Source organism: Pezoporus flaviventris, unplaced genomic scaffold (assembly GCF_033815535.1).
Source record: "Pezoporus flaviventris isolate CSIRO_AGI_PZ_B2104156 unplaced genomic scaffold, CSIRO_AGI_Pfla_v1 ptg000078l, whole genome shotgun sequence".
In the NCBI taxonomy this organism is placed as follows: Eukaryota; Metazoa; Chordata; class Aves; order Psittaciformes; family Psittacidae; genus Pezoporus; species Pezoporus flaviventris.
In genome coordinates, this window is record NW_026892626.1 from 11,146,537 (window position 1) to 11,171,183 (window position 24,647).

Consider the following 24,647-nt stretch of genomic DNA (forward strand, 5'->3'; position numbering starts at 1 on the left):
TCTACACAAACACCTATACCCTCACACTTCTCTGTTATTCTGCTTCAGCATCTATAAATCTATCGTTAGGCTGATGGGTTTGCTTGTTCTCATTATTGATGCCGTAGCATAGTACAGATGGTGTCTGTGGCACTGCAAACTTTATCCTTTTATTTCAAAGTAGCATCATTTCCACAGGAGGTAAATGCTCAGCGTACTCTGAGGTTTCTGCCTCCTTCACGGTGGTTGCCGGTTGACAGTAGGTCACTTGAGGATGAGCTAGCAAGGTTCTCTCGTTAACTACCAGGAAGTGTTTGAAATTCTGCATTTCCGGTGACTTAGTGCTCTACCTTCTTATTCATCCAGACCGTTACGTCTCTCACTGCGGCTCTAGAACAGTTTGTGAAACCTGAACAACTGGACGGAGTAAACAGCTATAAGTGTAGCAAGTAAGATTCCTACTAATTCCATCTGAGTCCAAGAGAAGGCGTTTAATGTGTCACGTGAATATTTGGAAATAGAAGAATTGTGGCCATTAGCTCATATTAGACTTTTATTCCTACTGCTGCCTACGCTGGGGTTTATTAGCCTTCGTCAGTGTGAGGTTGCACACAGAAATATTCTTCTGGCCAGAAGTTAAAGGGGATGTCTGCTAAGTAGGGGTGAGCTGAAGCACGGAGCTAAGGACAACGATTTGGGGTGGGAGGCAACATCAGCTGGCTGAAGGTCCTAGTGTTCCGTGTGAAAGGATAATGTTCTAAGTCCTTTGTTTTGTAGAGCTGTCCGCTTACATGCTGTTACCTTCTGTCTATTAACAAACGTGAAGCGCAGCATATGGGTTCATAAGCCTGTGCGAGAGATGAAAACTTGTTTGAGTTTTGGGAGGGGGAAGAATTTGCTGTTAAACATTTGTCTGTGCTTGTTTTTAAGGTGCGAAAACATGGTTCCTGCCTCCAAGAGGTGCACGATACATCGCTCCTCCAAAGTTCTCATCGTATCACTGAAAAGATTTGCAGATTTTACTGGTGGCAAGATCAACAAGGTATATTTGCAGCTGTAAAGCAGCTTTATCTTCTTGGAATGGGTGATTTCCCCAAGAAAATATCATTTTAAACGGGGGAAGTTTAGATTGGATATAAGGAAGAAATTCTTTACTGTTAGGCTGGTGAGGCATTGGAATGGGTTGCGCAGGGAAGTTGTGAATGCTCCATCCCTGACGGTGTTCAGGGTCAGGTTGGGCAGAGCCTTGGGTGGCATGGTTTAGTGGGAGGTGTCTCTGCCCACGGCAGGGGGGTTGGAACTAGATGATCTTAAGGTCCTTTCCAACCCTAACTATTCTATGATTCTACGGTTTAAAAGTTGTTAATGTTTGCAGGCTGTAAGTGTAATAACAATAGTCTAAGAAAAGTCAATCTAACAACTATGGCTTACGGTAACCATAAGAGTATACCTCACTCTTAGAGTTAATTCTGCAGAAAACAGTTCTCTGCAGCTTCAATTATGAAATATTGTTTCTGAGAATAGGTATTTTTAAATGAATCAAGACTATATTTGTGTGATCCTAGCCTGTGTTTTGAGAAGGGTTTTTGTCAGGCTGTTCCATGAAGTGTTTCAGGGTAATTTTTGAATCTTCCTGGTTTGTGTTTAGGATGTGGAATACCCTGAATATTTGGATCTTCGAGCATATATGTCCCAGTCAAGGGGAGAACCACTCATGTATTCTTTATACGCAGTTCTTGTTCATTCTGGTTTCAGCTGCAATGCAGGACACTATATCTGCTTCATAAAGGTGGGTATCAGCTTGATTTCTAACAGGGTAAAATAAACAAAGAAAATCAATGTTACCGGCAACCACCATTTTGATGGAGAAAGGTTGAATGATGTGTTCCGTTTGATTTGTTTGGTACGTTTCGTGCTGTAGTGTTCCGCCTGTGATGTCATTTGGACATCATGCATTTTGTCTGAAGACGCCACTGTCTTTTGTTTGCAGGCCGGCAATGGGTTTTGGTATCGAATGAATGATGCCATAGTGGAGCGTTCCGATATCAAAACGGTTCTCAATCAGCAAGCTTATTTACTTTTTTATATCAGGTAATACCAACTACTGAATCTGTTCAGAATATATTTACTTTCCTGTTACTGATACTTTTCTTTTTTTCCAAGTGTTTTTCTTTCTGTCCTAGGAAAAGTTTACTGTTTCTGTAATTCAGTTCTGTCTAACCTGAACTTACCGCTGTCGTTTACTGTCTTTCATTGCTTGGCCTTAAACTGGTGTGCTTGTGTACATTGCTCTGTATCCGCTCTACGTAGCAGGGTAATTTAGAAGAGGAGAAATAACACCGTAGATGGCATAAGGGTGAGATGTTGCTCTGACAAGAATAGTCATTGTAGGGAGACCATTGTCTGTTTTTTTAGTTTGTAGTCTTGGTTGAGTCTTTTGTATGTGGCTTCTGTGTCACGTCATCTGTTCTTATAAAATTACAGATGGGGTTTTAATCCAAGAATAGATTGAAAGAAAAACTCTAAAGTGATATCACTGCTTTTTTCTCAAGGCGCTACGATTTGACAGTTGGAGAACGTGGTTTTTACTTACCAGCAACTTCTTATCCCCATTCATTCCTTGGTCAGCGGGGGCCTAATAGTAAGCAGGCTGGATTTATGGGAGCACGGCTTCCTCCTCGTATGATTAAGGTAATTTGCAGGGAGCAAATAATAGCACCAAATTGATAATGTTGTTTTCTTTTGATGGGGGGGGGGGGGGGTGGGGGGTGTGTAGCTTGTTGTTTTAGAGCATCTGATGAATTGTTTTCCCTCCCACACTGCAGCTTTCTTCACAACCATCATGCAACAGCCAGAATTTCACCTGAGATAGTACTTCATAAGTTTCATAAATATACTGGGGGGGAAGGGGTGATGTGTGAAATAGCAATGGTGCATGTAAGGCAAAGTGATCTTGTTTAATAACTAATGAGGAAATTTTGAAAACAGTTTTCTTCTGAAGGTGGTATTTTTTTGTCTGTTAACGTCTGCGTTTTAATTGTAGATACCTGTAGCTGAGTCACCGATTCCTCAAGAAATAGTCTTAGAATCCCTGGCCTACAGCCACCTGAACAGGTTGGCAGAGAAAACAAGGTAAATTGAGTACACTCTGATGAAAACAAGATTTCATACAAGTTTATCATTGTTTTACCCATCTACTAGTACTATTTAATAGAAAGCTTTACACAGTACAGCAAATTCCACACTGTATGTGTAGGGTTGCAGACATCAGCACTGAACATGTGTTATTCTGATATTAATGAAAGCAGATGCCTCCCAGAATGGTTCTGTTTCTTCATAGGATAATTTTACTTTTTTTTACAATTGGATTTCTTTTCCAATGTAAATTCCCACCTCGTGCCCTCCCATTTTGTGGAGAGAAGGGAAATGAATGAGTTGACTTTTTTCTAGTTTGGGGAGAGCAAAGGTAGTGGTTTTGGCTACTGATGCGATGCAGAGCAGTGAGCAGAGGGAGACAAATGTGTTGGGTGTGGGTTTTAATGTACTACTTGCAAGCTCAAGAGAAGAAAAACATCTTCTCTGGGCACTGCTGAATGTGTAAGAGTCGGTTTCTAAAGGGACTGCCTTACAGAGTCCCTTTAGAAAGCTACAGTTTCCAAACTGTGTAAGGGAGTTTAGAAACATACAGAGTTTACCAGTAGCCACCAAATCTTTTACTTCAAGGGATTTTTGCTCCTAACATTTATCTTTTAGGGGAACTTTTTCAAGTGAAAAATGTGTTTTTGTTTTGTGCAGTGTCCCTGCACCTCAGAAGTCTGAGGGTGATCGTCTTATGGAAACCGTAGTGACGGAAACAGTGTTTGTCTATGAACAATCCAGGATGCCTCTTTCCGACCTTGGCTGTGAGGTTGAGAGTCCTTTTACTGTATCAGACTCTGAAACCACTGAAACCATTGCTACCGAAGACGTTGCTGAAAGTGTGATAACAAATGCTGATAACGTACATCCCAGTATCAGCGGTCAGCACAAGGTCAGGAAAATATCCTTGGATACTGAAGATGAATACCTTGGGCATTGTGAGTCTGAAGAAAGTAGAGACAAAGACAAACCAGGAAGACCAAAAGAACCTGTACTCTTTGCAAAAGGAGATCCTTCGTATATGAAAGGGTCTCCCGAGAGTGAAGAGAAATTATGGCAAGCTTCCTCTGTGAAGTCTGACATTGAATGTAGTCCTAAAAAAATTGTATGTCTAGGTGTTACAGATAAATGCCAAGATACAAAGGACATTTCTAATAACTATGTAGAGGTACCACCTGTTAATGACTCTTCTATTCCAAAGCTGGATAAAGTTCTGGAGAGTCAATTCCCCAGACAAAATGAGGGGCTGAATAATAAAAAATGCAAAGAGGATAATAGGCAAAAATACGAGGAGAAGGTACAGGACTCCAAAAAAACTGACAAAGAGCACTACCGAAAGAAGAGACAATACTCTGACAGTAAAGACCGGAAGCAAAGCAGGAGCAAAGCGGATGATCGTTCCTACAAAAGGAGGCGCTCTTGCAGCATGGAAACAAATAAGCAATATCATCATAAGCAGGATTATTGCAATGAAGGCAAGTACAGACCTTCCCATCATGAAAGAAACAGTCCAAATAATGGCAAAAGCTCAGGAAAATACTCTCGTTATAAATCCCGAAGCAGAGAAAGAACGGAACAAGACAGGAATAAGTATTACCATTCCAAAGGAGAGAGGACTTGGAACAGGGAAAGATACTACCAAGATGAATTACGGAGATGGGAAAAATGCAGATATTACAAGGATTATTACTCTGTTCATGGAACAGGTGATGGTAGAGAGAGGAAGTCCTCTCATTTTGATAAAGCCTTTGACAAATTGAGTCAATTCTACAAATCACGTAGGGATTATCACTGCAAGAGCAGATGGGCTCACAACACTCACTCCAGAGAGGAAGGAGCCCATCACTTGAGTAGCCACAGAGAGAACTTCCGTCACTGTTCAGTACCTCAGCAGTCTGAAAAACACTCTCGGGAAGGGCACGCACCTCCACCTGCCTCAGCTCATGCACGATTTGACAACTCTTTCTGGGAAAATGAGAAACTGAGGCTTGGCAAGAGGAAATACGGCGATGCAGAAGGAAGCGAAGCTGAAGTGGGAAAGAAACGCCGCAAGATAGATGACCAAAGAAAGAAAAAAGAAGGTCAAGAAGAAAATGAAGTCCAAAGAAAAATATCAAGAGAAGGATTACAAGTAAGCAGGGATTCCAGCATAATCTGCCATTTTTTTCCTAACTCTTTTCTGAATGTTTCCCATGCCTGCCTTTTTCCCATTGTTTCTAAGTGATTTATATAGGATAATCTGACTACGGGTTGGTCATTAGGTTGGTCAAGCAAACATAGGAGGGATGTTGCTGAATAGCTTTAGAATGCTAGATCTGGAGCACAAAGCGAAGAACCTGTCGTGGTTTAAGCCCAGCCTGCTGAACCCAGGACAGAACCACATCTGCGCCTGTTCCTGATTAGGTTGCAACAATTACGTATTTTTAATTCCACATATTCCACAATTAGCCCCTGTAAGGATTTGTGTACAAACCAAGACTTACTGTCATTCAGTCTGACGGCTAATGTTTGTTGCATCTAAAGTCTTATAGGAAGAAATTAAATGCCTTGCACCCCACCACACAGGTCAGGGGCATTACGATTAGTGCGCTATCTGTGTAGGCATAAGAGATGTTAACCGATAAACACAGTGATAGAACCCCACTTTGATCCACTGCTTGCAACACAAGTGGGATATGAGGGCTGTGAAAAGCAGTCTTTTAAGTCTGCAGAATTTTAGTATTTCCTCAAGTCCATAGATGTTAAGGAACTTCCTCTTGTGGAACGTCCGTCTTTAGAAATACTAAATAAATGGGTCCCAAGTAGGAATTTCTGGATAACGGAATCTCTCTCAAAAAAAGGCCACCGCAGCAGTGTGTTTTTAAAGAGCCTGGAACCTCTCAAACAGGCTAGGGACAGACAACAGCTGAGAAGGAATTGTTAGGTTGTGCCTTTTCACCAGGACTCCCCAGTAAATTAATAAGGATGGAAAGGGCTTGTGATAATGTGTGATTGAAGGAAAATGGAGGTGGGATGGGAGACGGAGCAGCTTTAAAGCAGCTGCTTCCTACATTCCTACAAATTCTCTCCAGCAAGTTTCTACAGGCTTCTGAAGGCTTAGTACGTAAGATCTGGTGAGCTTGAACCAGATCTGAACACCTTGGTAAAACAACGATGCTGTCTAGACAAAACCTCACCTAAATTTACCTAAGCCTACCACTTGCTATGAAAGGAGGTAGCTTTGTCCTAATACTGTGTACAGTTCGCCCACCTTAGCGTAGATCCAAAATGCAGTTGGTTGGGATGTGAGGAAGCCACCTTCTCGAGTCTGTCGGATCCTGTAGTCACAGAGCAGACGGAGCTGCGTGCAGGCTTGAGACTTGTCGTTCAGAAACCAAACCACTGAGACAGGGTTTGACGTTGAATGTCATGACAGGGAGTGACACTGCTTTCTTCTGTCTTTCAGATGCAAAGCTCACTGATGGAATCCTTCAGTACCTGAACTAAACCTACCAACAAATCCCACTACTTCTTACCATCAAAACTGAGTCTTTACCATCAATCCTGATGGTTTACCATCGAACCTGGCTGTTTACCATCAAGAATGACTCTTTACCATCAAACCTGTTTACCATCGAACGTTGGCTTTGCCATCAAAACTGACTCTTTACCTCCAAGCCTCGTTGCTTACCATCAAACGTGACTGTTTACCATGGAACGTGGCTTTACCACCAAACCTGCTTACGATCGAATCTGGCTTTACCATCAAAACTGACTCTTTGCCATCAAACCTGTTTACCATCAAACCTGGCTTTACCATCAAAACCGACGACTCTTTGCCGAAAAAAACTATGACTCTTTATCTTCAAACTGGACTTTATCGATACTATCGAAACTTAGAATTTATTATTGAAACATTTACCGTCAAGGCAAAATCCATCTGTTTTAATTCCATTTTCTTAATATACCGTCACTTGTCTGAAGTCTCAGTTGTCTGGTTTTGTCTCCCTAAAGCGGCTAGCTAAAGACAAATTCATACTGTGATTTTAATTTTGATTATTAAATGCTGTCAAACTGTGATGCACTTCATAGTCACTGGTCCTGCATCAGGAGACCAGTGAGTGGGAACCTCTGTGAAATACAGTTCATCTGACTAATCTGTCTGGTTAATGAATCGACTTGAGGAGAAGAGATCTGAGTTGTTCCCCCACTTGCCTTATATTTGACTGAAGCTCATGGAAGGCAACGGGCAAAATCCCTCCTTAATTTAGGGTGGGAAACCAGCTGTTAATGGAGTAACATTCATAGCAACACAGCTATGAGTGTTCAGCCTTACAAAAACAACCGATTTTGCAGCTGAGGAGTTTTCTCTCTGAAAAATTCAACCTGTCAATTTAAATCAGTGTGCTTAAAGGTAGGCAAAGAGGCCTTTTACTTACAAGAACAGTTGCAAAATCAGATCTTAACCTCTTAACTAAATCAGCACATTTTCTATTCAAACTGTAGCTAGAAACATTTTACAAGGAAATACAGAAAAGGAATTGTAAGCCAAAAGTCTTAGTTTGTAGGATTTGGTCTACAAGAGTCTTAGCTTTTCCAGCCAGCATATCTACCTAGGTATGTACTAAATCTTAAAAATATGTATAGTTTTCAAACACTAGAAAGCATTATAAATGCTGCTCAGTTGACAGAGGTTCTGTTTTGTACCAGTTTAAACCGGTTCAAAATGTGAAGCAACGTAAAGCTTATTTTGTCAGAATAGTGTCAGTTTTAAGTCAGTCCGGCTGAGCTGAAGTTTCCCGTGCATTTCTCTGCCTGCACTGCACTGGCACCGTGGCTGATGGAAGCGGCCACACAGTTCAGATGCTGAGCGGAGCCGGCACGGCAAAAGGAAGGGAAAGAGACCGGCGGGAGCAGCCGGCTCGGCTCGGCTCGGCTCGGCTCGGCTCTGGTGGCCGCTGTGGCGCCGGTCGGGCACCCGGCCGCTACCCTCCTGCCTGCGGGGCAGCGGAGGGGTGGAACTGCCTGGCGCGGCGGAGCTGGGCGACGTCCCCAGAATGGAGCGGACGGACCCAGCTCCGCCGCCGCCGCGGCCGCCACCAGCGCCTGGACCGGCAGGACCGGGGCGGGGCGGCAGGGGGCTGAGGCGGCTCGGCGCTGCGCCTGCCCCCGCAACACCGGTTGCCGCGGGCCGGAATTAGCGAGCGGGGCTGGGTCGGAGCGGGAGGTGGAGTGAGAAGGGCGAGGAGACGTGAAGCGAGGGATCCCTCGGAGCCCTGCTCCGGCCTCGCCTGCCGCGTCGGCTTCGGTTTGGTTTGGTTTGGCTGTGTTTGGGCTCTTGCCGCTCCCGAGAGCGGCCATGCTGCGTGCCGCGCCGGTCCGTGAGATCAGCGGTGCCACAACGCTCTTAGGGACCAAAACCCCTCGGACAGGCAGAGCAGGGGGTGAGCGGGTGTGTGCTTGATGCGTAGCGCTGGTGACGGAAGGCCGGACAGTTCCATTTCGGACTGGACGTTAACCGACGTTGAGAGCTTATCTCGCGACCCCGCAGAAGCAGACCCTCGGACCGCGGTGAAACACCGGGCACACGCCCCTGGGGAGGACAGCGAGACCCCTGGGGGGTCACAAACTCCGGCCCCTGGGCGGAGAGACGCAGACCCCGGGGCCGCTCTCGCCGCTCCGTACAACTCGCGGTCCCCGATCTCGGGGTCGCCAGTAGTGGCAGGAAGCGTTGCTGGGCGCCGACAGCGGGGAATGAGAGCTTCGAGTGCCTCTCTACTTCGTGTACCGAACTGGCTTCCAGTTAAGATCTTCCTTAACTGGAGTAACTCCGAGTTTCCCAGCTTGGCAGCTGGATTCTTTTTTATGACAGTAAACGAGTTACAGAAACAGTAAATATTTTTTGAAATCTGATTTTCTTGCAGTTGTTAACGACGGAATTGCCCCGCCACGTAAAATTCTTTTTCCACCTGAGAAAACCTGCATGGATTGCCAACAGCCACTGAACGCTGGAGCTGGACTGCAGAACCTGGGCAATACGTGTTACCTTAATGCTGCTCTGCAGTGTGTAACTTCCGCGCCTCCTCTGGCCAATTACGTGCTTTCACTGGAACACAAGAAGTCACTGACACAGACCCCGACCCCGGGGCGGACAGAGCAGCAGACCCCGCAGCTGACAAACTCGGACCCCAGTTCGGAGGGACACAGACCCCGGCGCCGCTCTCGCTGCTCCGTGCTACTCGCGGTCCCCGGGCTCGGGGTCGCCAGTAGTAGCAGGAAGCGTTACTGGGCTCCGACAGCGGGGCAATGGGAGCTTCGAGTGCCTCTCTACTTCGTGTGCCTAACTGGCACGGTTTTTGTGATAAAGAACTGCGAGTCTCCTAGCGTGGCAGCTGGACTCTTTTTTTATGAAAGTAAAAAGCTATTACGTGTGTGCCTCTCGGGGACGTAAGGGGTGGATTTTGTTGAAACAGACGTGCCTCCTGCCTCCCGGAGACGACACCCCCAACCTATTGCTGTATCTAACTTGGTTTGCATGAGGTGCGTGCCTCTTAGGGACTTCAGAGGTGCGTTTTGTGGAAGCAAAACGCGCTGCCTCCCTGAGGCGATCGTCCCGTTCCGAAATGGATAGCAGTGAAGCTGCCCCTGAGGGCAGAGATGTGTTGTGTGGCCTTTTAGAGCAACAGAAGGCTCGCCCCTCTCTGCCAGGGGCAGAACGGGCCGAGAAAAATCGGTGTAATTCGCAAAGTCTAACAGACCGAATAAGCGCCCTGCAAAAGGATGTGAAACTGCGGCCCGGAAAGGGTAACTCGGTTGTCTGGGCCGTACCGGGCGCCATCTTGGCTGCTGCACCGGAGGCTGGCGAAGAACAACAAAGAGCTGGATCTCAGTTCAGTTCATACAAACTTTACAAGACCTGCTCCGAGCCCTGCAGGACCAGGTAGTTAACCGTTAGACAAAGAGAAAAATCAGGCTAACTACTTGCAATTAGCTCTGAAAAAGGAACTCCTTGCAGAGAACCCCGCCCCTGAATATCCCCACAGGGGCCTGGGAGGGGGGGACGGACTAAGGTCATTAGGTTGGTCCAGCAAACACAGGGAGGATGTTGCTGATCTGGACGAACGCTAGATCTGGACGATTTTGCTTGCCACGCCCAACCTCCTAAACCACCTGAGATTTTCTTTGCTAAAACAAATGGATCGCCTGAACCAGTGAGTTGTTTGTTCCATCTAGAACGTCTCACCTATGGTGTGTTTAGTATTCAGAAGCATTAAAATGTTCCTAATTCATGTGAAATACTGTGAAATCAGCACAAATTTCAACGTTAACACTTTGTGCTATTGTCCCATTAGAATTTGCAGAGCTGAACTGGCATGTGAGAACATGCTGATGTGCGGATTGACTCCACAACTCGTTAAAGTTGTAAAGCAGGTATGCTTTTTAGTCAGCGCTGAGAAGCACGGGGATAATTGCTCAAAGTCATGCGTGCCTCGGTGTTGTTTCCCTCTACGTTTATGCTCCAAAGTTATATGTATTCATAAGGTTGCACAATATGCCTATATATATTCATGTCCTATCCCTGGTTCGTATTATAATGAGCTAGAAGGTTCTGTGCGCCTGCGCAGTGCCCCCTCTGGTCATGGGCAGGGGTCTCAAGATGGAGTAAATGAGTCTTCCTCCTGTGGGTAGGGGTCTTCAAGAGGAAGTCAATGAGTCTTCCTCTTCTTGAACTTTTCACCGTTTAGTCTTCACGTATGGCCTTAGGGTTTGGTCGGTGTCCCAGCCATAAATCAGCTGCCTCTCCCCCTTCAGGCGTCTGCTTTCCCTTATCAATAGCTGCTTATCAGTAGAATCAGTCTGCTTTTCCTTGTCAAAAGAACCAGGTGTCTGCTTTTCCTTATCAATGGTTAGTGCTGGGCCCCGACAGCGGGGAATGAGAGCTTCGCATGCCTCTCTACTTCGTGTACCTAACTGGCTTCCAGTTAAGATCTTCCTTAACTGGAATAACTCTGAGTTTCCCAGCTTGGCAGCTGGATTCTTTTTTATGACAGGAAACGAGTGCGGCGTGTTTGTGATCGGGATGGTCCTCTTTCTTTTTTTTTTTTTTTTTTTTTTTTTAATTGGTTTGGATTTTTTGTCTTCCGGTAGTGTTGCAGTGTGGAAATGTCGTTTGCAATTTAAAAAGTTTTTTCTTCACCCGCATGGGTAGTACCTACTTGCATGACATTTTCACAAGCCACTTTGTTTTACTGGCCTTGTGAACAGTGGAAAGTTTGGGCCAGTTTCACTCCCTCTTATTCCTCTTACAAAGAACATTCGGAATGAAATATCATCACACACAAGAACATTATTCCGTTAGCTTTGGTAAATTAAAAGAGATTCACTGAGCACCACAAATAGCTGATTAAGATGTCGCATTTTTTTAATGCTAAGAAATACTACATTTCCTGCTACAGTAGCCTTAGTTATATGTTACTCTCAATAGTTATTCCTGCCGGATAGAAGAACTTCATCTAAATACAGCAAATTAACTCCCAAGGCACTTCCTTCATGCTTCTGGGCAGGCATCCTCACCCGGTTAAATAAACAGATTTTCAGAAGGGAAGAACTGATACTAAACTGAACTAAACCTACCAACAAAACCAACTACTTCTTACCCTTAAAACCCACTTTTTACCCTGAAAAATCATTGACTCTTTACATGGAACTCCATAGTACCAATATTGACCATCAAAACTTAGAATTTATTATCAAAACATTTACCACCAAGACAAAATCCAATCATAAGTGGTGCTTAACATTTCTGTACAGAATTTTACCATGAAGGACTTTTTTTTTAGTTTTGAACTTGAGACTTTGTTTTTTAAAACATACTTCTAATCCAAAGGGTGGAAACTTCTTAAAACTGCTGAACATTGTAAATTACCACATTAACATCTCACAAATATGAGATAAGGCCCTGGAATAGACTATCTCAAATGCTGCTTATTCCAGACTCAGGCTGACTTTATGTTATTCATGTAATGTTACTCCAAGTTAGACACCTGGTGCAAGAGTAACCAGGGATTACAAAATTTGCAACTGGCAGTCTGTATATTTCATTTAAAGGCTTACTTAAAATTTCACAAGTAGAATTTTTTGCAACAGCTTCATTTTCTTTCCTGTTCTGTCGGACACTAGGAGCTCATGTATTTCATATACGAGCTATATTCTAGACTTGGAAGAAAACCATCTGGTTCTCAGCATTGTGAAACAACACATACGCAGTTTTGAATTTATTTCTTCAGGTGATCTTTGATACTCTTCCATATGTTTTAACTACATTTTCTTAATATACTGTCACTTGTCTGAAGTCTCAGTTGCCTGGTGTTGTCTCTCTCAAGTGGCTAGCTAAAGACAAATTCATATGGTGATTTTAATTTTTATTATTAAATGCTATCAAACTGTGATCCACTTATTATTCACTGGTCCTTCATCAGGAGAAGAGTGGGGAATCTGTAGGAAACACAGGGCATCTGAGTAATTGTTCTGGTTTATCCAAGCTGTGTTGATCAGAGATGTCTAAAGTCTGGTCTTTGTTTTTTTAAAGATAAAAAGCACTTGCCCCACCGTAAATATATAGCATGTAAAATTTATATAGTATATAAATACAGCAAAGTTAAAAGGGGTTTTTACTTGAGTTTTACTGGAGTTATTTAACATGCAATATGTCATGTGAATTAACAGCTTTCAGAGTGTATTTGATGCTCAGGAAATTAGATCTCCCTTTCAGTGGTAGGGGAAATGATAAGTGTGACCCAGAGAAAATCAGTAACTTCAGATTTCATCTTCCTAAACAAGAATGCAGAAGGCTTACTCCTTTGGTGTTAAAAGCTTCCACCACCAGGCAGCAAGCTGGGAGGTCATCAGTAGCTTTTTACTGTGTGTGACACTAAATCAAAATCCAAAGGAGCAAGATTAATGTTTCAGTAAATACTTAAATAAATAGCAGTCAACAACATATGAGTTCATTGACTGTTTTCCCCCCCAAATTAAATCCCCTTGTGGTACACACTGGACTTCCCCATGTTCCCATATTACCCACCAAGTATATCCAGCCACCGGAGCAAAAGCAGTCCCATGAGTGTCTATTGTTAAGCCCACCCCTCAATCATAAGCCCACCTTATGTTGTATCTCTGCCCTGATGGCCTGAGGTGTCATGGGCCCAGCAAGCTAAAAATAATTCACCTTTATGCTGCCAATCTGAGTCCATCTGAGCCACTTCAATCTTTGCCACTTTATCCACTTGTTGGTTGTTCTGGTATTCCTCAGTGGCTTGACTCTTGGGTACATGGGTATCTCCATGGCGTACCTTCACCACCAGGTTCTGCACCCAGGCAGTAATATCTTGCCACAGTGCAGCAGCCCAGATGGGTTTACCTCTGCACTGCCAGTTCCTCTGCTTCCATTGCTGCACCTCCCCCACAGAGCATTTGCCACCATCCGAGTCAGTATAGAGATAAAGTACTGGCCACTTTTCTCTTTCAGCAATGTCCAGGGCCAGCTGGATGGCTTTCACCTTGGCAAACTGACTTGATTCACCCTCTCCTTCAGCAGTTTCTGCAACTTGTCATAAGGGACTCCAGACAGCTGCCTTCCATCTCCGATGCTTTCTCACACCACAGCAGGTGCCATCAATAAACAAGGCATATTGCTTCTCACTGTCTGACAGTTGATTATGTGGGGATTACATGAGGAGCTGGGTAGATTGGACAGATCATCTCTGAATTGTTTGAACTTCTGGGACAGTTTTTCCACAGGTGAAATGATGGATGGAATGAGATTGTCTTCCAGTTCTTGGAGCCGACAGCTCACTTTGTCCGCTGGTGGTGGTGCTGCCTCGCTCCAGGTCATTCATGCCAACAAGTAGACATATGATGGTGGCACATACCATGTAAGCTTCCACCACATGCATCATGTACATTCAACTTCATCTGGATCTACAGGTGAGTTCCTAGCTTCTGCCCTATGATAGAATGGTTGATTAACTCAGGGACTGGATGCCTCTCTCTATCATGGTCCACTTGGCTAAGCAACACATAACATCATTCTTGTAGGGAAACTTTTCCTTCACAGCTGCCAAGAGCCACCTCCAGAGGCTGAGGGCTCATTTCTCTTTTGCAGTCACTTTGTCAATTCCCCTTCCCTAGCAAGTGATCCCAGCTGCTTGGCTTCCCTACATTCCAGGTCAGGACCATCTGCCCCATTTTCCCAGCATCAGAGCAACCAGATGATCATGTGCTCACCTGGAAGATGGCTGAAATCTTTTCACCTATTTTGCAGCTCGGTGTCTGGGATTGAGAAGTTACCACTTCTTCCTCTTCACGTATTAATAACTCCTATTCAGATGCCATCCACTGTAGTAAGTGCATTGGGTCTTCATCTTTCTTCACTGCATGAGTTGCTCTTTGTGGCCCTTGTTTGCTTTTCCCCTTGCTTATAGAGGCAACTGATATTGGCACAGGTTGGTCCTTCGGGTTAGCTGCACTATCGCTGTGTTTGGAGTGGCTGCAGGGTCTGTCACTGGGGTTGGAGTAGCTGCATTGTCTGTTACTTTGCCATCAGATCCAGAGAAGTCTTTTTCCAGAGAGGGTCCATAGGCATAGGCCAAGCCCTAGCATGTTGCCATGATTTGTCCTTCTCTGGCATTGCCAGGGTGGCAGCACACTTCATTTAAGTAAGCGTTTTACTAGTTTTTCTGGATTTTGCACTTCTCCAGGGGTGAAGTTCTAAAGCACTGGAGATAGTACTGTCCCAGATACTTGCCCATACTGTCCCAAATACCCTGTCAGTCACAACTGTCCAGCCCCGGGTAAAAGATCTTGATGGTCCTCTTAGATCATCATTTAACCTTAGACAAGACCTGAGCCTGACCCTCCTTAACTTTCGAGATCAGACAAAAATAGGGCATTCTCAGGGTCAGATAGCCATGTGTAAAACAAATGTTGTATGTGTAGCAACATGCTGATCCCCAGCAAAAGCAGCAGGTAGGTTTCAAAGATATCTAAAGGCCATCCAGAACCCTTTAGAATTCCCAAATGCTGTTGTAAGTAGCCTGGTAGGGGAGTGGAGAGTGTGAGACAATGTCTCCTTCACAGGTTGACCCAAATAGTTCGTTAATAATGAGCAACAAACCTGTTTATATGAACCTTTTAGACAGGCCTTTGGTTTTAAGCCACTGTATTTCAAAGCACCTAATCATCCCTAGCTGACCCCTACTGAACACAGTATAATGTAGCAGAATAAAAACCATTGGATGATTCAAGAAGCCCAAATTTTAACCTCCAAACTCCGAGCCTAAGAAGTATTTATTTGCTTACCAATAATCATGAACAGGCTTCCTCTATTTCCCTAAAACCCACAAGAAATTCTATCACCTTTCTCTGTAGGGAAGCAAGGCAATATAGGGATTGTTCTTGCTCCTTTTAACTGGGCCAGTTGGGAAAACTGAGTTACAATACAGATACTTCATTTATAAGCCTTTTAAGAAAACCTTCCAAGATACATTACTAACAGCAACATCTGATAACGAGGACCAGGCCTATTAAAGTAGAGATGGGCAAACAGAAACTACTGCTAACTACATCAGAAGATATGGCAGCACTCAGATGACACATTTGCAGCATGAGCTAACTGCTTTTGAGAGCTTAGTTCCCAATCAAGGCAGACACCATGCACCTGCTGGTTAGTGAGGTGCCTGGTCCAGTCCTCTCATACTGGACATCAGCCTTGGGTTATTGCTAATTACAGGTCTCTCACCTCCAGGTGCTTGTGCCCCCAATGCCACAAGTGGGCTGTTGGCTGCCCAAAAGGTAACTCTGATGTAGCTACAGCAGTCTAATAATGCAAGGGAAGCATGGCTAGTAGGAAGGTCAGCTGCACTCAATAGCAGCACACCTGTGGCAGAGCCAAGGGGAACAGGGCTTTTAATCCAGAGGTACAGAAAGGCAGCCCCAGACCACAGCTGAACAGCCAGGGGTTTAATCATAGAATGGTTGCAGTTGGAAAAGACCTTAAAATACCACCATTAAGCTTCATTCAGTCTCAAGAAACTTGAGATCTTTGACTTCAGTGTAATTAAAGACCAGCCAGGGATCTTAAAAGCTGTGCTGCAGTCTTCAGCTCCTCAGGACAGAGGTACAGCAATGAAATCAATTTGAAGGCACAAAACAAGCATATATACATTAATTTATTCTAGAACATCTTAACCCATCCCATTTAGTTCTCTCTGCCTGTATCAGTGATGCATGAAACCAAATAAAATATCACTGCTTCAAAGGGTTTTGCAATTGTTCTAAACAACATACCTAATGCTATACAGCTAATGCAGCATATTCTCCATTTCTACCAGCCAAGTCCTCTGTAACCACCTCAGTGTTACCCTCAGGTTTTCCTTATGTGAAAGTTCATTTTATACATTGAAACTGACCTTGAGATTCAGGCAATTAAAAGGTCTTCAAGCCACTGTGGGCTATAACACATCAGCCTATGCCAGATCTAGAGGGCACTTCCCAGCTATGTTCTAAGCTAAAAGCAACAGAATCATGTACATGTACAGTCTTAAAAATCCAGGAAACTTAAACTGGCATCTCTTCTTAATGTGGCGGCTGTCTTGGCCTTTACAGGTTTCAGCAAGAGATTTGCTGGTCTCTGACAGCCATTTGATTCATTTCCACATTCACTAGCAGTAAGCTTAAAGCTGGTTACAGGCTGTAGCCTACACATGGCACTCCCACACCTGCAGTAGTGATTTATGAAAGCCAGAACCAAGTGAAATAATGACCAACTTTACTTTTGCCTTGAAAGGCAACGTAGCAGTAAGTACTGCTGCCCAGGCTGATCTTTAGCCATTAGAGAGAAGCTACTGCCTGGAACATGCAGCTCAGTGTATTTAAATGCCACAAAATATTCACCAAGCAGCTACCATTTGTCCCTATTAAAACCTTATGTTCACCCAAGATTGCATCTAGAGTTTGTAATCTAGTGACCAGCACTAAGTGCAATTCACAGCTGGGCTTTGATTCTGCCCAGCAGGTGTCATGAACCACTGCTTGTTTTCATATAGCCCCAGCTAAGCTAGTAATAGATTTAAACTGAGTATTTGTTTACTGCTGTGAAGGGCCTAGATGATGTTGAGTTACCAGTATTGTGTCTAAACACTGCAAGTTAACTGCACAGTTAAGGAGCACTATACCTTAAACTAATACTTTTTTGGTTAAATCCTCTTCTACAGTCCTAGGAAAGGGCAGGAAAAGTGTGGAATCTTACTGTGAGAACTGGCTTCTTACTATACTAGAAAAGATTAATTAGCACCCTGTTAGTCATCTCACAGTGTGAACTAAGGAGGTGAAAAAGCTCTCTAGTATAGGGCAAGCTGCCATGGTCACTTGAATCTTACCTAAAAAGTCTGGGCTTTAAAGAACTTCAGTTCTGGTTTAGAGCTAGAGCACTCTGCCCAAAGACATTGGGAGCAGTGCCACTGCTTAGCAAGACAGATCTTTGTTCAGTCTAGTTCCTTGAATCCTATACAGCAACAGCTCCATAGCTACACAACTCATCCAGAAGACCTTTGCAATTACATTTCTACTGAGTTTATTTATAAAAAATACACTAACATACCACATTTACCATGGATGCTCTTTTCTTTAGGCATTTAAGAAATGCCAAAAATAGTAGCACTGTGGCCACCAGAGAGAGAATACCAGCAGCAGCCATTGTAATGCCAGCCAATGCCTCCTTGCTCAGGGGAGTGCTCCCTGCAAAGCAAGCAGAAAGGCAGTTTGTGGAAGTAGATCTTCACTCACCATAAGCAACACACATTAACACCATGCTGGCTTAAGCACCTTGGGTTGCAGACCATTGTTCTGGCACAAGGAGGACAGGGCCCTGTAAGCTCACAACTGCAGAGTTCACGCCTGGCATCCCACTCCCTGCAACAGCAATGTGGTAGAAGTGAAGCCCATAGTACATGGGTTATCTTGGATCAATGCAACCTAACATCTGCTAGGACATTACCTCGCTTGCTTCTAGATGGCCTAGGGCATCTTCTCATGCACAAAGGGGAGTCTGGTTGAAAACGGTCACAGATCAGAACACTGCAATGGAAATATACCTAGGACAAATAGTGAGAGGTCCATTCATTTTAGGACAATAACTGCTTCTACTTACTGCTCCAAGCAGGAGAATAGTATAACTTACTAAGCCGGGAAGGGTTTTGTCCCTGGAGACAAAGGCAAAAGTTTTCACTTCCAGCCTTTGGCGATAGTTTGCATAGCTGACACTGTGCCCCACAGAATGAAACACAGTCCTGTAGCTGTCTAGGTCATATTCACACCTGCCAAAAGATAAGAAGCAAGTCAGAACAGCAGGGTAAGGAAGGTTTAATTCTATTTTTTTTTTAAGCAGCAGGCCAAAGTTCAAGGTAGTTCAGGATAGAGTTGCTACCATCTTATAAGTCCCAGCATACCAGGTCAGAACCTGGAAGGCCATGTTGAATGAAACCCTTGTACCTGAAGCTCTGTTCCTAAAGGAGGGGCATGGGAGAACGACTGAATCCTCTCACCCACAGACACTACCAGAAGTGCTTCCATTTCTCTGGCAGGACACTCACCCATCAACAACAATACTCCACTGGGGAAGTGAGCTAGGATCTTGTGAAGCTGTTGCCCAACAGTCATCCAATACCAGATGGAGGTTGGGATCGTTCCGGTTCAGGACCTGAACTTCCAGGAAGATGGGCTGCCTTAGGTACCTCACTATTGGGTACTGATCATCGCGGTATGGCTGCCTGTATGAGTCATCTGCAAGAACCAAAACCTTGTTAGGTAAGCTAGTGTGCAAAGAGAAATTCTTGAAGAAACTCTGGTCTGGAGCAATTCCACAGCAGCCAGTCTACCAGCTGCAGTTTGTCCTAGAGTCGCAGGACTTGACATCTGCCTCAAGTAGCATAGGTGTGAGAGAAGAAAGCATATCAGGTCATTAGAAGCCCATGCACCAGAACAGTTCACTCCTACATCCTCCCCCTCACAAGCTCCAGTTTCTTCCCAGTCACCTGAGCCCAGAGTCAGCTTTACCTGGATAGCTTAGAAGATCTAAGGAGAGGGGACCTTGGTTCACTGAAGAAGCCAGAGAAGGAAGCTTGTCTACCTTTATAGCAAGGGAGGCATCACTATTTCTGAAGGAGCACAGGACTGTTAACCTGTAACAGCAAAAGGCAAGCTAAGTATTATGCTCTATATACTAACATCCAGGACTATGTATTAGCCAAAGAGGTTTCCAGACACCTGAATTCACTGTCCCTTGAGATCCTGTGCACTACATGGTCTGCCCATAATGCTCTCACCTCATTCTCATAAGTGATCTTCTCCCCATCAACCTGCAGATAATATGTAGTGTACAGAATAACAGTGTTAGTGAGGACATTCCCAGTGCATGAAGCCCACCCCATCAATCTTGGCTACACACTTACCCAATACCTGGTCCCACATCCATTCAGTGGGACATGAAACCAAACCCTGTCATTCAGGGATGACTTGAAAGCTGGCCGGCATGCAGGATCTCTAAGCCTAAGTGTATCCAAATCTAGAAGTGGCATAGTACTGTCAGCAAGGACTTCAAAATCCATGTACCCATCCTGAGTGCATACAGCAGCTGTAACAGAGGTTCACAAGTTGTCATGCTGGTCAGTGACAGCTCAATCTGCCAAGAGCAGTTCTGTTCTGGCTAGGGATACTGTCCTGTGAAGGACAAGCTTAAGAACAAGCCATGCTGAAGAATCATCTGAGCAACACTTGAGCCAAGTCATTGCAGAAGTCAGTCACTTACCTATTGGTGTGTGCTGGTCACAGGGACACTCTGGATGCATCACCATTGTCACAGCCTCCCCATGGTACTGAAAAGCCAGTTTCAGAGCAGACATGTATGACTGAAGTCCTGAACAGCTCACCCCATGTAGCTGAAAGACAAGAGTTTCTCTTCTGGAGCACAACTACAAGAGCTCGCTTTAACACATGCACATATCAGAGTGGTTCCACTTGCCCTGAGGCCATGATACTCTTCAAACTTGGCCAGTTTGTTAATTTGTATTGTTCCAGGCATGCCAAATACCAAGCACTCCATAAGGAATATTTTCACCTCCAGCTGTTTCTGCCAAGAGGCTTCATGAAACTCAAGTTACCTTTGAATGCTGCCTACCTATTATAAAGTAGGCAGTCAATTTACACTCATCTTAATCACAACTGCTCTCAGCCAGCCTAGGGCACATGGCTGACTTGACAAGTGCTTAGTCAAGGTTAAAGCTACTGTACTCTACCTCTCAGGAAGCACCAGAATTGTGATCACACCAATCCCTGTAACTTGAGGATCAGGACTCACCCTGGACTTCAAGACTCGCTTGTTAATATGCAGCTTGACCCCACTCTTTGTGTCCAGAACAATCCCATTTTCCTGAAGCTTGTCCATGGGAATGGTCTTATCCTCTACACTCACAGCCGTAAGGGTCCCTGGGAAGGCTGGGATGGCAACAGTCATGTGCGTTGCATTACAAGTTGCTGGATCTGCAAAAACATCTTTGTTAAATACAAAGACTTCCTTAAGGCAGAAGCACTCTAGGTTCTGACTTGCTTCATGCATTACCTGGTGCACACAGCATTCTTGACTCCACAGTCAGTCTGCGTTCAGGAGGGCCATACACGAGTTTGAGTGCCACAGTATAGAGCACCTTATTATTGTGCTGGCAAAGAAGATAAAGCTCTATTAGAGAGTGCTCAGCTCATGATCCATCATATGGCCAAACCCTCAGGGCTGTATACTGTATCTGGTTCAGGACTGCTGCTATTCATGCTTGCAACAATAGTTTCTTCCCATCTCAACACCCTTTCCAAAAGGGATCTGCTCATGGGACTACCAGATATTCACAGGACAAGCTATGGCTAGAATTTCACCAATGTGGATGCCCATCAGCTGTGCTGATGTCTGCAGTGTATGCTGTGCTTCCCTCTTTAGAGGGCTGGGCTGTTCAATGACAGCTATACAAACAGCTTTGCACACACCTGCTGCACGCTGGGCCTACAGCACTGCATCAGTTCTGCAAGTGCTTTCCTCAGGTCTATAGAAGGGAGATATCAAGCCTCTGTTAAAGCAGCACTGCCCCCTCCGTGCCAGTTCTTCGTTCACCTACCTTGTAGGAGACAACTCCAGTGGCAGTAAAGGCCACCTGAAAGATGAGGTTGTGGCCATCAGTTAGAAAGCTATAGCCCTGCTGCATGGCTTGCCCAAGGCTCAGCTGATGTATTGTGGTTCCATCATCAATTGATAGAGTCCAGTTCACTGGAGTTGTGAGAACCTGTAGAGCAGGAGATCCTTGCTTAGGAAGGAAAGGCACAGAAGCATCAAGGCATTACAGAGCTCTTCACATGGCAGGCTGTGACCTTGCAGGTTTTACATTCAAGTTAGCTATGCTGATAGCATAGAATTAGGCTTCCCAACAAGATGGAAGTACCCCAGAGAGGTAACTGCTCCTGCTTGGAGATACCAGGTTCAGTTTAGGTCCAAACCCCAGGCACTCCTGCATCTCCCCTCTGCAAGACAGAGGGCACATACCATATGCTCATCACTGAGGCCTGGAATGAGTCTTGGGAACATAACCTGAAACACAACACAAGGGTTAGACCACTGGAACAGTCAGTGATCACAACCCTACAGCTTTAAGAAAAATCTCTCCTATAGTTTTCAAAGGAGACAGCTGGCACCAGCATCCCAGTTTCCCCTGCAATAGGGCTGGAACCAGACCATGTGCATCATTAATGCTCTTCAAAGAGCTAGTGGCCATGCCAAGATGGACATACAGCCAACAGACCTCCCTGAAGCTAGTTGGAGCTTTCCCCAGATCCCAGCCATCCAGTTCCAGGAGACTGCCTGGACCTATAGCACTCCAATTCCTCAACTTACTGCCATGAAGTCTTTTGTACAGTTTGTTGTACCAGCAAAGAAAGGAATAATGATTTCATCGGCATGAGCACTATTGCAGCGAGAGCTGTAGGTTACATTCTCCTCTCCCATTGTGCCATTCACCATCAGCCTCAATCTTAGCTGGTGCTGACCATACTACAGACAAGAGACATTAATTAGAAAAAGGCAGTAACACTCACTACAGCATACAGACAATTAAAAGCCATTGAGAGCAAACTTAAACTTCAGAGTTGTTTCAGGGTGCTTATACCAGTGCAAGAAGAATTTTTATTTTAAAAGTTCTCTGGAAAAGCATAGGGTCACAAGGTTAGGTTGAGGAGCAGAAGATAGAAAATTGCAGGAGTCAACAATACCACTCCAAGGACCAGCAGGGTGCAGTAGCAGAATCAGCTGTTTCAGAAGCAAGTTAATAAATGCCAAAACCCAGAGTCTTGCAGCATTTCAAATGCCTAAAAGCAACAGATTCCAGAAAAGCCTCTGTTCCTGAGACCCATTTGGGTTTGCCTTCCTCTTACTACTCTACCTATGAACAGAATGTGAAGTTAATTGCTCTGTGTGAATATAGAGAGGTGTTGTGAAGCTCTTGAACCTGATCCATCTGCCTACAAGAACTCCCATAAAGAAATGAAGCTACTTTAACAGATAACATTTGTGGCAGGGTCTAAAGGTGTTTAGCCCACAGCTGAAAGAATAAATATTCTGGTAGTATTTGTTTTCTGGCATGAACTGCTCTTGTAGAACAGTATTATCAGAAGCATAAGTATTTCTGCTGTTAAAGTTAAGAGCTATTAAACCCAGTCCTTGCCAGGATAAAAGCCTCACATTCCATCACAGCAGCTTCCCAGAATGAAGAGCCCCCTTACCTCCAGGCTAGTGCAGTTGACAAACAGGACACTAAGCAGGAGTCTCTCATGGTCCACAGCATAGTCACAGTTCACCATCTCCTCATCACTCACATCTAGGAAGAGCATGGAAGCTTAGCCCTACAGGCAGGAACCTGTTTTCAGGCCACAGCAGAAAGGGGTCAGGGCAGTAGCAATACATACCAACAATATACACATGCCAGGAGTAGTTGCCTAGCTCTCTGGAAAACTCAACATCCATTCTATCCTTGTGACAGGTCACACCCTCTGCAGAGGAAAAACTACTGTCAGCTCCACTGTCCCCTCCTAGAAACACACATGCTGCAAGCCCTCCAGCAAGCCAGCCACACTTGAGAGCCCCCTTCCACACTAAGGCAGGGGGGAAGCAGCTCCAAGCAAACCTAAAGCCCACATCCACTGCACTACCAGCTTGGAGAAGCCTCTTTACCCAAGAGATCCTGATCACCATCAGCACAAAGAACTAAAGGCAGCAAAAATCCAAACAGAAGCAGCAACCTGCAAGCAAAAAGAGGACCAAATAAGACAGCAGCAGAGAAATGACCCAGCTCCTGACCATACCCAACTCACCACTCCCTTGAAGCATTCAAGCACTGCTGCTTCACAAATAACCCCATCTTCTCACTGAAACCACAAGCTTGCTCTCTGGCTGCCCAGGGAGGATTATATAGGGCATGGTTCAGGCTCTGCACAGGTGCTGCCTTTCTGCTGCTCAAGGCACTGAGAGCTCACACCTGCCTCTAGTGTGGTCTCTGTACTATGAAGAGGTGGGCTTGCAGGAAACTTTGATGTTACATTAACTCTTTGGCACGGGTTGTTTTTTCCTTCTATTTTGAAGGTTTTGGTTGTTTTTTCTCTTGCTCTGACAGTGTACTCTTCATTCTCTTTATTTCCTTGTTAGGTGTTGCACAGAAAAATGTGCTTTTTTTTTTTTTTTTTTGCAGTTATTTTTTAAAAAAGGACATTTCTGGGCCACTTTTTCTGGTAATTTGAAACAATTCCACTGGTAGATTTGAATGTAAATGAGAGTATTTTGTTCCCCTGTATGAGCTAGTCTGCAATGCTGATATAAATATAATTAGGAAGGAAACACAAGCGGCAAGTTTCAGGTCTTTAGTCTGGAAGATCTCTGGAGGCTTTGGCTCGACTGTCATTGTTCAGAGCTGTGGGGAAGAGGCCTGAAAAGAAAAGCGCCTCAGATCTATGCTGCCTTTCAGCTTCCCCAATGCTTTTGATTTCAAACAGATTTCTAAAAAACCCAGAAACTCGTATTTTTAAAAGTAATTGAATTCTTGAGATGTGAGAAAGCAAAAAAGACAGATCATAGGAAGAGACTAAAATGAATAGTATGGGTGGTAATTTAGGAATGGGATGTTAAATATGGCTTCAGGGAATGACAGATTTTGTATTAATGTAGCATGTGTTCATGTAAAATATATTCATTTATAATTTTTTTACAGTTACAGACCTCTGCCTAGAGCAGATTTTAGAGTTTCCAGCCCAAGTGACAGTAGCTCCAATTCTCTTAAAGCCAGAGTTGTCAGAAAGAGCTGTCTGTCCACTGCTGGTAGATACCAGAGCACTGGGAAGTGGGACAACAGCATGAGTGGAAGTAGCTGCAAAGTGTATGACTGCCACCAGTGCACTGTGTGGCAAAGCAG

General features: G+C 44.6%; 2 protein-coding genes across 2 annotated transcripts in view; one reads left to right on the plus strand and one right to left on the minus strand.

The window, feature by feature from the left end:
- The window catches only part of LOC133279576 (ubiquitin carboxyl-terminal hydrolase 42-like), a 30,047-nt gene extending 24,781 nt beyond the window's left edge, over nt 1–5,266 (plus strand). Inside the window, 3 exon segments of the mRNA XM_061473425.1 lie at nt 3,023–3,111; nt 3,775–5,190; nt 5,192–5,266. Of these exon segments, the coding sequence (XP_061329409.1) occupies nt 3,023–3,111; nt 3,775–5,190; nt 5,192–5,252 (1,566 nt within the window). The 3' untranslated portion in view covers nt 5,253–5,266.
- Nucleotides 5,267–17,704: 12,438 nt separating this feature from the next.
- Nucleotides 17,705–23,695, minus strand: ZP2 (zona pellucida glycoprotein 2). The gene is made up of 18 exons (XM_061473252.1): nt 23,557–23,695; nt 23,417–23,484; nt 23,152–23,235; nt 22,969–23,063; nt 22,085–22,240; nt 21,737–21,781; nt 21,315–21,479; nt 20,771–20,867; nt 20,510–20,691; nt 19,961–20,090; nt 19,605–19,786; nt 19,420–19,511; nt 19,210–19,334; nt 18,747–18,936; nt 18,335–18,470; nt 18,152–18,248; nt 17,980–18,066; nt 17,705–17,892 (listed from the first exon to the last, which is right to left on the minus strand). Exons 1-18 carry the CDS (start codon nt 23,601–23,603, stop codon nt 17,747–17,749), a joined length of 2,124 nt encoding a protein of 707 aa, XP_061329236.1. The 5' UTR covers nt 23,604–23,695; the 3' UTR covers nt 17,705–17,746.
- Nucleotides 23,696–24,647: the final 952 nt, after the last annotated feature.